This window comes from Myotis daubentonii, chromosome 4 (genome assembly GCF_963259705.1).
Source record: "Myotis daubentonii chromosome 4, mMyoDau2.1, whole genome shotgun sequence".
NCBI lineage: Eukaryota > Metazoa > Chordata > Mammalia > Chiroptera > Vespertilionidae > Myotis > Myotis daubentonii.
Window position 1 is genome coordinate 73948635 of NC_081843.1, and position 13753 is coordinate 73962387.

At 45.8% G+C, this 13753-nt stretch overlaps 1 protein-coding gene across 1 annotated transcript in view; it reads left to right on the top strand.

Annotated features, from left to right (window-relative positions):
- ARSB (arylsulfatase B) overlaps positions 1-13753 on the top strand; it is a 135018-nt gene that overhangs the window by 13551 nt on the left and 107714 nt on the right. Inside the window, exon 2 of the mRNA XM_059694248.1 lies at positions 10994-11180. Within this exon, the coding sequence (XP_059550231.1) occupies positions 10994-11180 (187 nt within the window). The remainder of the gene's footprint in view (positions 1-10993; positions 11181-13753) is intronic.

A 13753-nucleotide genomic window follows, 5' to 3' on the forward strand; every position in this document is an offset into this window, starting at 1 on the left:
CCGGGCCACTCATCGCTTCCTGGCCTCCAGTCTCCTGTCAGGGCTCCCCCGGGGCTGAACCCAGTCAGCGGTCAGGAGGTAAGGGAGTCCTTTGATGTGGTCCCCAAGGTCAGCTTCCTGGATGGAGAGCAGGACAGAGGCAGAATGTGGATTTGGAGGGCAGATGGAAGGCATCTGCCGCATACCTATAGTAGGTATCAGTTATTTCCAGGAGAGGCACAAAAATCTCATCGGAACGGCCCTGGCTAGTACTTCTCAGTGGTTAGAGCATCAGCCTTCGCACCAAGGGGTTGAGGCTTCAATTCCTGGTCAAGGTGAGTACCTGGGTTGCAGGTTCAATTCCCAGACCTGGGCTGTGTGTGGGAAACAACCCATCTATGTGACTCTCTCACATCGATGTTTCTTTTCTCTCTCTCCTCCTCTCTCCCTCTCCCTCTCTCTTTCTCTCTCTCTCTCCTTTCCGCCCCCCTTTACATTCTCTCTGAATCAATGGGAAAAAAATATCCTCAGGTGAGGATTTAAAAAAAAAATCTCACTGGAACACTTAAGTCACTTTTATTTTTAAATGGCTTTTTGAGATGTGATTGACATATAAAGTAAACTGCACATATTTAAAGCATACAATATGATGCATTTTGATATGTATATACCTGGAAAACTGTCGCCACAAACAGGATAGCAAATGTATCCATCACCATCCAAATTAACCCACTTTACCTTAACACTTAAGTTATTCCTCAGGTTTTCTTAGGGGGTGTAAAAAGGTGTGCAATCAAGCAATAGCAGGTGCACTTCTGGCTCGAAAGACACACCAAAACAATGAAATTCGAAACAATATCCAAGCTTATGAGAAGGCTCTTTAATAGTAAGTAGCTTATAATAAATTAGGGGGGAGGGAAAGATTGTGAGTTTGAAAGGGTTTGGTTTTTTGTTTGTTGGTTTGATCTCTATGTTGTGTCTGTTTATTGCTACTAGTATGTATTTAAAACAAAACTACAAAACTCTGTGAATCTGTCTGGTGGGAGTATTTGACCCTGAGGAAGGCAGTGATGCCAGCACCTAGCAGTACCAGCAGAAACATGTACCTGAGCTCCAGTCACCCACCTGAAGTTCATACGCACCACACCGCACTCCTGGGGCAGGCCCAGTCTTAGTGCATGTTCTCCACAATGCCACCCCAGCTCCTCTAGGTGAGAGGGTGTGATCTGTTACAACGATGCTCAAGTTATTACCATGGTAACTGTTGTGTGTTTAGTATGTGCTTGATGATAGATCTTTTAATAAAAGGAAGTAAATCATTTGCAAACACATTTTGTTTTTTACCTTTTATTAATTACTAGTGCCCCGGTGCATGAATTTGTGCACATTGAAAGGAAATTAACTAGAAGGTGGCCGTCAGGGCAGGACTGGACGAGATGGGCTGGACATGCCCTGGAGCCAACCTCTCATGGTCCCTCCCTGGCCAGTAGCACCTGTGGTGGCACCGTGGCTCGCAGGGCATCTGCAGAGTGAGTGGGGTGCCTCTGGCAGATGGGGTCCTTCGGCCTGGTCTTCGGGGATCGAGCTGAAACCGGCTCTCCAGCATCCCTCGAGCGGTCCCGGATTGTGAGAGGGAGGCTCTCCGGTGATGCATCCCGTAATCAGGCTCCCTCCTCTCTGGTTCTGGGGTGCTTCACCCGAGAACTGCTGCTGCAAAGTCACTGCAGCTCGGCAGCTCCTGTGTTTAGTGTCTGCCCCCAGGTGGTCAGTGCACATCATATCTATCAGCCTGTCGGCCGGTCGGCCGGTCACTTAGCCTTTTATATATATAGATTGCTTGTCACCCACCTGACAGCTGATGGAGGTGCCAGAGAGTCTTGGCCGGGGTTGAGAACTGGCTCTGCCAACCTTCAGTGTCCCCAGAGCCCCACTTGTTCTGGAGAAATCAGGAGCACCCAGTGCCGAGCTGAAGGTGAGACCCCAGCCCCACTTCATACGAAGGAGAGCACCTCCCTGACTAAGCCAGGACAGCCGGAGTAGCTGTGAAGTTTTAGGGAAGGGAGGAGCCGGGCAGGCAAGGATGGAAGCCCCTGGGGCATCATAGCACCAGTTCTCAAACATTTTCGTTTGAAGTTTTAGGACCAATGTATGTGCTTAAAAATTATTGAAGCCCCAAAGATCTTATGCTTATGAGGGTTATATCTTTCAAAATTGACATGTATCAGAAACTTAGATGTTAACATAAATAACTTATGAAAGATAACTTTATTTTCCAAAACAAAAGAATTATATGAGAAGGGTGACATTGTTTATATTTGTGTACATGTCTTCTATTCATAGAAGATGGCTAGGTTGTTACACCTGCTTCTGCATTCTGTCTGTTATGATATATTGTTTGGGTAAAAATTGATGAGAATGTCCATCCTCACACAGATATGTAGGAAAAGGGAGGGTTAATTTAATAGCCTTTTTACACAATTGTGTATATTCTATTTTAATATTATACCAATATTCAACAGGTGATCATTTCTTAACGGCTAGCTGTTGTGTGGTCCCTGCACCCTGGACATTCTTGTGTGAGCCACTCCCAACCTGTGGGTCAGATGGCTGTTTTCTTTTCTAAGGAAAAGTTGGTCTTTTGAAATTAATGGTTTACATAAAGGGGAATAAGAAATGCAAATATGCATTCATTATATAAAAATCACCAAATCTTGAAAGATTATGGAAGCTCCTTTTCTTTTTCATATCAAATTTGGCTTTAGGCCTTTTTTTCAATTACACTTTACATTCCACGTTGCATTAGTTTCAGGTGTATTTCATAGTGGTTAGATAATCACATACCTTAAAAAGTATTCCCCGCTATATTTCCAGTACTCCCTGGCACCATGCATAGTTATGACAATATTATTCACTGCATTTCCTGTGATGTACTTTACATTCCCATGACTATTTTATAACTATCAATCTGTACTTCTTAGTCCCTTTACCTCCTTCACCCAGTCTCCCAACTCCCCTTCCTTCTGGCAACCATCAGTCTGTTCTCTGTATGAGTCTGTTTCAGTTTTGTTTGTTTGGTTATTTTGTTGTTTAGATTCTACATATACGTGAAATCATATAGCATTTGTCTTTTTCTGATTGATTTATTTTACTGAGCATAACACACTCTAGGTCCATTCATGCTGTCACATGGTAAGATTTCATTCTTTTTTATGGCTGAGTAATAGTCCATTATATATATGTACCACCACTTTTATATCTACTTGTCTATTGATGGGTACTTGGGTTGCTTTCCTATCTTGGCTATTGTAAACTAGAGGCTTGGTGCACGAAATTCGTGCATGGGTAGGGTCCCTAGGCCTGGCTGGCAATCAGGGCCAATTGGGGCCTTCCAGCTGCCACCTGGGAACTTCCTTCCAGCTGCCGGCCAGGGCCACCCTTCCCCAGCTGCCAGCTGTTGGCCGGGGCCTTCCTTTGTTCCACTGAGGGTCAGTGCACGTCAAAGCAAGTGATTGGTCTCCCAGTCAAACTCCCATTGGGACAATTTGCATATTAGGCTTTCATTTATATATATGGACTAGAGGCCCGGTGCACAAAAATTTGTGCACTCGGGGGGAAGGGGGGGGTCCCTCAGCCCGGCCTGTGCCCTCTTGCAGTCTGAGACCCCTCAGGAGATAATGACCTGCTGGCTTAGGCCTGCTCCCGGGTGGCAGAGGGCAGGCCCAATCCCTAGGTGCAGCCCCTGGTCAGGCTCAGAGCAGGGCCGATTGGGGGGTTGGGGCACCACCCCCTGTAACACTCAAGGCAGGGTCGATGGGGAGGTTGCGGCGCGACCCCCTGTCACGCACAGAGCAGGGCCAATCCGGGGGTTGGGGCACTGCCCCCTGTCACACACAGAGCAGGGCCCATCAGGGGAGTTGGGGCTCCGTACCCTGTCATGCACAGAGCAGGGCCCATCAGGGGGTTGAGGAGCTACCCCCTGTCACTCACAGAGTAGGTCCGATAGGGGAGTTGGGGCACCGTCCCCTGTCACACACAGAGCAGGGCGGATCAGTGGGTTGGGCCACCGCCCTCTATCACCCACAGAGCAGGGCCGATCAGGGGGTTGGGGCGCCGCCACTGTCACACTCAGGGCAGGGCTGATGGGGAGGTTATGGCTCTACCCCGTCACACACAGAGCAGGGCCCGGGGGGGGGGGGGTTGTGGCCTCGCCCCCGTCACACACAGAGCAGGGCCAATCAGGGTGTTTGGGCGCTGCCCCCTGTCATGCTGATCCCGGTGCTGGGAGGCATATTACCCTTTTACTATATAGGGTAGAGGCCTGGTGCATGGGTGGGTGCCGGCTCGTTTGCCCTGAAGGGTGTCCTGGATCAGGGTGGGGGTCCCCACTGGGGTGCCTGGGCCAGCCTGGATGAGGGGATGATGGCTGTTTTCAGGCTGGGGGTGACTGAACTCCCAAACGCTCCTTTTTTCCTTTTTTTTTTTTTTTTTTTATTCTGAGCCAGCTTTAGCTTGAGGCTTGGCTCCAGCCCTTAGGCCTCCGCTCCTGAAAGTAGGTTTCTGGCCTTTGCATACAATGTTGCGAATCTGCTGGCTGAAGTCCGGCGGTATTTGTTAAAATGTTTCAAACTGCCAGCTCAGAGGCCTGCAGCTGCAGGTGGGGAACGTTGGTTTCCTCTGTCACTGAGGCAAGCAAGCCTCATGTTAGTTTCAAGCTGCCTGGCTGCCGGCCGCCATCTTGGCTGACAGTTAATTTGCATATCTCGCTGATTAGCCAATGAAAAGGGTAGCGGTCATACGCCAATTACCATGTTTCTCTTTTATTAGTGTAGATATATATATATATACTAGGGGCCCGGTGCACGAAATTCGTGCACTGGGTGTGTGTGTGTGTGTGGGGGGGAGTGTCCCTCAGCCCAGCCTGCCCCCTCTCACATACTGGGAGCCCTCAGGCGTTGACCCCCATCACCCTCCAATCGCAGGATCGGCCCCTTGCCCAGGCCGGATGCCTCGGCCAGAGGCGTAGACCCCCATCACCCTCTGATCGCCTGATCGGCCCCTTGCCCAGGCCTGACGCCTCCGCCAGAGGTGGCAGGCTTGGACAGGGGACCCCCATCTCCCCCTGATCACTGGCTTTGGCCCCCGCCCAGGCCTGAGGCCTCTGGCCCAGGAATCATGCCTGGGCAGGGGACCCCCATCTCCCTCTGATCGCTTGCTCCAACCCCCGCCCAAGCCTGACGCCTCTGACCCAGGCTTCAGGCCTGGGCAAGGGGACCGTCATATCCCCCCAATCCCCGGCTCCGCCCCCCACCCAGGCCTGATGCCTCGGCCAGAGGAGTTGACCCTCATCACCCTCCGATCACCAATCACCAGATCGGCCCCTTGACCAGGCCTGAGGCCTCCGGCAGAGGTGTCAGGCCTGGGCAGGGGACCCCCAGCTCCCCGCTGTTGCAGGCTCCGCCCCTGCCCAGGCCTAACGCCTCTGGCCTAGGCGTCCGGCCCGGGCAGCGGGGACCCACAGCTGCAGCGGCCCCGCAATCGTGGGCTCCGCTTTAGGCCCAGGCAAGGGACCCCTAGCTCCCGGGACTGCCAGCTTCGACCGTGCCCAGCTCCCATCGCTGGCTCCACCCCTACTTCCTGCTATCACTGGCCAGGGCGGCAAAGGCATCTGATTCTCTGATCATGGCTGGGGGGCAGGGCAAAGGCGGCCCCAGGGCCACCTTTGCCCTGCCCCCCAGCTCTTAGCTCCCCCCTGGGTTTCCGATCACTGTCAGTGGCAGGGGGCTTCTTCCTGCTTTCCCTTTCGCCTCCCTGCATTGTGCCTACATATGCAAATTAACCGCCATCTTGTTGGCAGTTAACTGCCAATCATAGTTGGCAGTTAATTTGCATATAGCCCTGATTAGCCAATGAAAAGGGTATTGTCGTACGCCAGTTACCATTTTTCTCTTTTATTAGTGTAGATGGATGGCGCTGTGATGAACATAGGGGTACATATACTCTTTTGAATTCGTGTTTTGGGTTTCTTCAAATATATACCCAGAAGTGAAATCACTGTGTCATAAGGCAGTTCCATTTTTAATTTCTTGAGGTAACTCCATGCTGTTTTCCACAGTGGCTGCACCAGGCTGTGTTACGTCCAACAGTGCACGAAGGTTCCCTTTTCTCCACATCTTTGACAACACTTGTTTGTTGATTTATTGATGATAGCCATTCTGATAGGTATGAGGTGATAGCTCATTGTGGTTTAACTTTGCATTTCTCTGATATTTAGTGACATTGAACATCTTTTCATATTGGCCATCTGTATGTCCTCTTAGGAGAAGTGCTATTTAGGTCTTCTGCCCATTTTTAATGAGATTGTTTTTTTGGTGTTGAGTTTTATAAGTTCTTTATAAATTTTTGATATTAACCCTTTATCAGATATATCATTGACAAATATCTTCTCCCCTTCAGCAGGCTGTCTTTTCATTTTGTTGATGGTTTCCTTTGCTGTGGAAAAACTTTTTAGATTGATATAGTCACATTTGTTTATTTTTCTGTTGATTTCTTTGCTCAAGGAGATATATTAGGAAAAATATTGCTAAGAGGGATGTCAGAGATATTACTGCCTATGTTTTTTTCTAGGAGTTTTATGGTTTTGAGTCTAACATTAAGTTTTTAAGTCATTTTGAATATTATTCTTTATTTCAGTCAGTGTATTCTTAATTTCTGACTGGTCCTTTTCCTTTTTTTTTTTTGGTATTCTCACTAAGATCTTTGAAAGTCTCACTAAATTTCTTTGAGGTTTCTAGAAGATTCTTGAATAACCTTATAACTGTGGTTTTAATCTCTATATCCAGTAGTTTACTTTCTTCTGTTTCTTTCATTTGTGACATGTTTCTTTGTCTCTGCATTTTGGCTGCTTCCCTGTGTTTGTTCCTGTGTATTGGGTAGCTGCTAAGTCTCCTTGAGTTGATAGAGTGGCCTTGTGTAGTAGGTGTCCTATAGGGCCCAGTGGCTCAGCCTCCCCAATCACCTGAGGTGGACATTCTAGGTGCACCCCTTTGTGGGCTGTGTGCACAGTCTTGTTGTAGTTGCACCTTGATTGCTTTTGGTATCACTGGGAGGAATTGACCTCTAGACCAATTGGCTTTAGGGACCAGCTGCCACTACAGTGGGAGAGCTGCTGTGCAGGAAACACCCTTATGGAGCAGGACTTGCTTCAGAGGGGCTTTGGTGCGCACTGAGTCTGCCCCTTGAGTGTGTTGCTTATGGATGTGAAGAGTTGTAATCCGGTATGGTCTGACACTGACCACTGGGTACACTGGCTCTTGGGTCTCCAGGGAGGTGCAAAGTCAGCCACTGCCTGGGGCCATCCAGCAGGAGCTACAGAGAGATCTGCAGATTCCTTCTCTTTGTATTGGGTTTGGAAGTGCCCAGACGAGGCCCAGGTGTAAAGCAAGGCAGGCTGGTGCTAGTGCAGGGTCTTGGGCCTTTTATTGATAGGTTTGGGGCTCCCTGACCCAGCTGCAGCTTGACAGGTTTTTAGCCTTAGAAAGTACAGGCCATTCATATGCAAAAGCCACTGAGCACAGCTTGGGTGGAATTGTAAATTAGGTGGGGTGGGGTTTCAGGGATTCACTAGGGCTGAGCAAAGAGAAATGGCTGCCAGTCAGCCCTGTACTGGGGAGAACCCAGCATGGGAACAATGACCCTTACAAGCACCTCCGTCTGGAAGAAAGCCGCCCCCCGAGGTCCTGCCAATGCCAGACAATCCAGTTTTTCCTTGTATGTGTCTGTGTCCCCCAGAGCCTCACCCGGCACTGGAGCTCAGAGGAAGTGGGAGCTTGTAAATTCAGTTTGTGGTGCCGGCCTTTTAAGAGGAGCAGCTGGGTCTCCAGCAGCCTGTGTATCACTGAGCCCCAGTCCACACTGGTTTTTATAGCCTGTAGTTCTTCCTGCCCGTAGGGACTTCTTTTCCCAGCTCTGGGAGCCTGGGCTGGGCATCTGGTGTGGGGCTGGGACCCCTAGCTCCTCCGGGCGGCCTCCACAGAGGCAGTCTCCCTCCCAATTAAAAAAGAGGCACACTTGGGTGCTGGACCAGCCTGTTCCTCGCTCCCCACCTCCTACCAGCCTCAGTGTGCTTTCTTCTTTACTTCTCTAGTTGTAGTACTTCCACTCAGCCAGCTTTCCGGTGGTTCTGGATGATGGTTGTTCTGTATTTTAGTTGTAATTTTGATGTGATTGTGGGAGGCAGCGAGTATAGGCATTTGCCTACGCTATCCTCTTGGTTCTCTGAGGAGGATATTTTTTCCATTGCTTTTTAGAGAGAGTAGAAACCAGAGGGAGAGACAGAGGGAGAGAAACATCAATGTGAGAGAGATGCATCGATTGGTTGCTCCTGCATGCGGCCCAGTTGGGGCCAGGGATCAAGCTTGCAACCAAGAATATGCCCTTTACCTGAATCGAACCTGTGACCCTTCATTTGGGACAGAGGGAAGGGGCCCAGAGCTCTAACCACTAAGAAAACGGGCTAGGGCTGGGATTGTTTCCTTAGTTTCCCTTTTTGATAGTTTGTTTTATTGGTGTATTGTGGAGAGCGGCTCTAGCATTTGGACAGGTTCAAGCCTCAGACTAATGACAGGGCACGGTCCTCTCGTGGCAAAGCCATGTGTAAGTCCCAGCTTGGAGGGCAAAGCCCTCCCAGCACAATTCCAGCCAAAGGCTATAATTGTAAGTTTGACCTTATGGTCCGAACTGGTGGTCCCAGGTGGCTAAGTGAGGTAGGCTGTGGGAGGTGCAGCAAGTGCTGCCAAAACAAAGCTTGATAGAGTTCAGGTACATGTAATTGAGTAGATTCAAACCCCGGGAGAATATTGTAAACATCTTGACCACACTCTTACTTTGCCTCATGGAATCTGGCTATAAAATACTCTGTTTGCAAGCTGTGGCACTGTGTCTCCATCCGAGAGCAGTGTCCCACCTAGCCCCAGCTTTATTTTCTTATCTGTCTTCTTTAATCCTTCACCTGCCCCCCACCCCCAGGTTCACCTCTGGTCATGCTGAGCGCAGCACAGTGTATAAAAGTGCAACCAATTTCTGAATATTTATTTTGTATCCTGCTACTTAACTAAATTCATTTATCAGACCTAGTAGTTTTTGGTGGAATCTTTAGGGTTCTCTATATACAGTATCATGCTATCTGCAAATAATGACAGTTTTACTTCTCCCTTTCCCATTTGGGTGCTTTTTATTTCTTTGTCTTGTCTGATTGCTGTAGCTAGGACTTCCATTACTATCCTATATAATAAAAGCCTAATATGCAAATCAACCAAACGAACAAAGGACCGGTCGCTATGATGCACACTGACCACCAGGGGGCAGATGCTTAATGCAGGAGCTGCCCCCAGCCCATAGGCCCCAGGCCAGCCAAGGTGGGTGCCAGTGGGGGTCCTGAGATCGCCCTGTTGGTTGCTCCCCGATCACCCCGTAGAGGGTGGTGATCGATGGCTGGGGACGGAGCCGGCGAGCAGGTGGCACCAGGCCGGCCAAGGTGGATGCCAGCAGGGGCCCCCTGATTGCCCCGTCGGTCACCCCACAGATCAGCCCTGATTACCAGCCAGGCCTAGGGACCCTACCATTGCACAAATTTTATGTACCGGGCCTTGCACGAATTTCATGCACTGGACCTCTAATGTTGAATAGGAGTGGTGAAAGTGTACATTCTGTCTTGTTCCTGATTTTAATGGAAACACTTTTAGTTTTTTCCTGTGGAGTATGATATTAGCTGTGGGTTATCATATATGGCCTTTATTATGTTGAGATATATTACCTTTGTTCCCACTGTGCTGAGAGTTTTTATCATAAATGGGTGCTGGATTTTATCAAATGCTTTTTTTGTATCTATTGATATAATCATATGATTTTTAGTCTTTATTTTGTTTATGTGGTGTATCACGCTAACTGACTTGCTGATATTGTACCACCCTTGCAGCCCAGGAATAAATCCCACTTGATATAATGTTTTTAATGTATTGCTGAATTTGATTTGCTAATATTTTGTTGAGAACTTTTTCATCTATATTCATCAGGGATATTAGCCTATAATTTTCTTTCTTTGTAGTGCCTTTATCTGGTTTTAGAACTAGGATAGTATTGGCCTTATTATACAATGAGTCTGGGAGTCTTCTCTCCTTTTGACTTTTTTGGAATAGTTTGAGATAGGTGTTAGTTCTTTGAATGTTTGATAAAATTCACGTGTGAAGCCATCTGGTCCAGGACTTTTGTTTGTTGGAAGCTTTTTTTTTTTTTTCTGCTTTGATTTAATTGGTTGTAATCAATTTGTTCATATTTTCTGTTTCTTTTTTATTCAGTTTTGGAAGATGGTATGTTTCTACAGAAGTTCCTTCTAAATAAACACTAACTTCTCGTGTGTATGGATATTAGAACAATTTTTTTTTGATAGGTCCACATCTCTTATTATGGCTACCTTTTTGAGATAGGAAGTGAAAACTTAAGTTAATGGTTTCAAATGTAGTGACTTGATAAATGTTTATTAACAATATCTAATGTTTGTTAGAGTGCTCTTACTTGTTTTGTTTTTTTTTCAATTCCTTTTTATATCCATTAACTTATTTGACTAAGTGAGTAAGGTGCCTTCAAAAATAGCTTTAAGCCAGCCCTGGCTGATGTGGTTGAGCTAGTTGGGGGATTATCCCATACACTAAAGGATGGTGGGTTTGATTCCCCATCAGGGCACGTCTCTAAGCTTCAGGTTCCATCCCTGGTTGGGGCGTATGGGAGGCGACCGATCGATGTTTCTGTCTCACGTCCATGTTTTTTTCTCTCTCAAATCAATAAAAAAAAAAATTGTGTCCTCGGGTTAGGGTTTAAAAACAAAATAACATTAAGCCAGTGCAGGAATACAGAAACAGCCCTGTACTGCCGATGTGTCCAGTAAATTAGGCAGCCATTTTACCTGCTTGTTCAGAATATTTCAACACCATTAATTCATAATTTTGTTTATCTCTTTAAGATCCACACGGGTTTACAGCACCAAATAATCTGGGCCTGTCAGCCCAGCTGCGTTCCTCTGGATGAAAAACTCCTGCCCCAGCTCCTAAAAGAAGCAGGCTACACTACCCACATGGTCGGAAAGTGGCACCTGGGAATGTACCGGAAAGAATGCCTTCCAACCCGCCGAGGATTTGATACCTACTTTGGTAATGGAAATGCACATGTTGATTTAACAACTCAGGCTGACTGCAGCCATCTCATAAAACACACCCACGTGCGATCGAATGAAATACTGTAACTGGAAACTTGAACACGGAGTGAGCCAGTCAGCACCACCGTGGGGCCACTGTCTAATGCCACCTCCATAACGTGGCTCATGGCCCCACAGGGAGGCAGTTTCCTTTGCCAGGTGACTTAATGCCACTTTGGAGCCTTTGGAAAGTGTGCTACCTTCACATCCCAGACCACTGTACTCTTAGAGAACCTTACTATCAAAAGGGGTTACAAATGATTTTTTTTTTAATTGCAAGCAAAACCCAATACAAGAATATTTCCTTCACTAAGGTGTGGAATATGTTTTTCTCCCTGTGAGCTGTGTTTAGAGGTTTTTTGTTTGTTTGTTTGTTTGTTTTTAAAGATGGTGGAGAAGATTCTTTTCCATTGGCATTCTTCTCCCTTTCTTATAGATCTGTTTTTGAAATCACTAGATTGGGGGAAATAGATTAAAAAAAAAATCTGAGGAAAAGTACAGATAGTAATAGGAAGGATAATAAGAAATTACAAGTATCTTATGAACTTGAGAGCTCTATAATAAATAACATGAAGCCTAAAGTTTATTTCAAGATGTGCCCTCTTTAAATCTGTTCAGAGCCGTCTTAATTAACAACCTGTTTATTTTGACAGTGGCTATATATCTCTGCCAGGTTCTTTTTCATACTGCTCTTTCTATCTGGCTATTTCGCTACCTACCTCCCTTTTTATATATATTCATTTATTTTCAACTTGCCGTATCTGAAAAGGAGTACATATTTCAGCATAAAACACTTACAAATAAATAGGATAAAAAATTAGCACAAATAGAAAAAAGATGGAACAGTTGCTTGGCACAAAATTAAGAAAACCACTGCATGGTTGTAGTAGGTGGGCTTCACACTCAACTCTGAGAGTTGAAATTTTTTATGTCCAAAGCAAAAGAAAAAAGGGGTAAGTCTATAAGAGTCACATTATTTATAAGATAAATGGAAACCAGATGTTCAGGAAGAGTAAAGCATTTTCTGGCTCTTAGACCTAAGAGAAATTCCTCCTTTGGGAGAAGGTAAGGTGGAGAGTGTCCTCAAAGACATCATTTTAGTAATAAAGTGGTGGTTTTCTTACAGATGTTTCCTGAGGCATTTTCTCTTATTCAAGCTGGGGCCAGAGCACCAAAGTGCATTTCAGTAAAAGTGATTTCATGGGGCCCAAACAATGCAATCGAAGCAGGTAGCTCAGTAGTGCTTGTTGAATGAGGATTAAAGTTGAGCTGCAAGGACCTCAGATGTGAGATCTTGTGTGCCCTGCGCTGTCCAGGTTCTCTAGCAGACATCACTACTCAATCATGGTATTCTCTGTGCGTGAACTGGACACACCCTGAGTATCCTTAAATAGCTGTGCAAGATCATACCGGATGTAAGACCTCTGTCATTTCGGAAATTCTAAAAGAAAAAACAGCCTGTACACCCTTTGAAATTTTTCAGTCAGGTCTTTGCTAAAATCTGGATCAGTACCTATACTGTAAGAAGAGAAAAACTATGGATATTTAAAAAAATTCATTAGAAAACAAGTTACATATTTAGAAATTTAGGGCTTAGATGGACAGACAGAGCTCACGCTCCTATGGGTTGGAGGCTTGCAAATAAGGAAGGCGTAATGACATGCAGCTGCCTTCACTGTTATGGTCCTGATGTGCTGTAAAAAGCAGTCAGATAATTAGGGGGCTGGTTGCAAAACTGCGAATACACTGCACGCGATTGAATTATATACTTTAAATGGGAGACTTGTATAGTATGTGAATTATATCTCAATAATGCTGTTAAATAGAGCCGTGGGAGATTTAGCTGCTCAAAAAGTATTTTCTCTTTTTCTCCCAAAACGCCTAGGCTGCCATCTTCTTTAGGCTCAGCATGTAAGTTCAAATTTGTGAATCATTCTTATGAGAGAAGCTCTATGCGATTGTAACATAGATGCTTGGTGTCAGTTTGGTCAAGTATGTGAATAAATAGTTGTATTCTGGAATCCTATTTGTAATATCTTTTTATTATTCGCAGCTCACACTCTTTTAATCAAGTATATCCTAGGCATATTTTCTCCCAAATGATAAAAATAGTTTACATTTATAGATAATGAACCCGAAGTGATTTTCTCCAGGACTGATACCTGGTAGTTATTAAAAACCCCAAATAGAACCCCAGTGCCATGATCCCTCTCCGAACAGATATAGGGGCTGAAACTATTTTTGTGGACACATTTCTTTCTCTATTACATATTAGTTAGCAAACCCATTGGGTTTCCCTTTTTGTTATATATGTAGGAGAAAAATTATAATTTAAAACATTATCTTACGACCATTGTTCACTATATTCAGAACCATGAATTTAGTGAATCATGGAAAAGGAGGAAATTAATAAAAAATTAATTGATTTATTGTGTAAGCTGTGTAAGGTTCTTAATTGTGATTATAGGAAACATTCAGGACTGGGGAAAGGGCTAGGCCAATTTATCATCCGCATTTTAAGGTTAATCA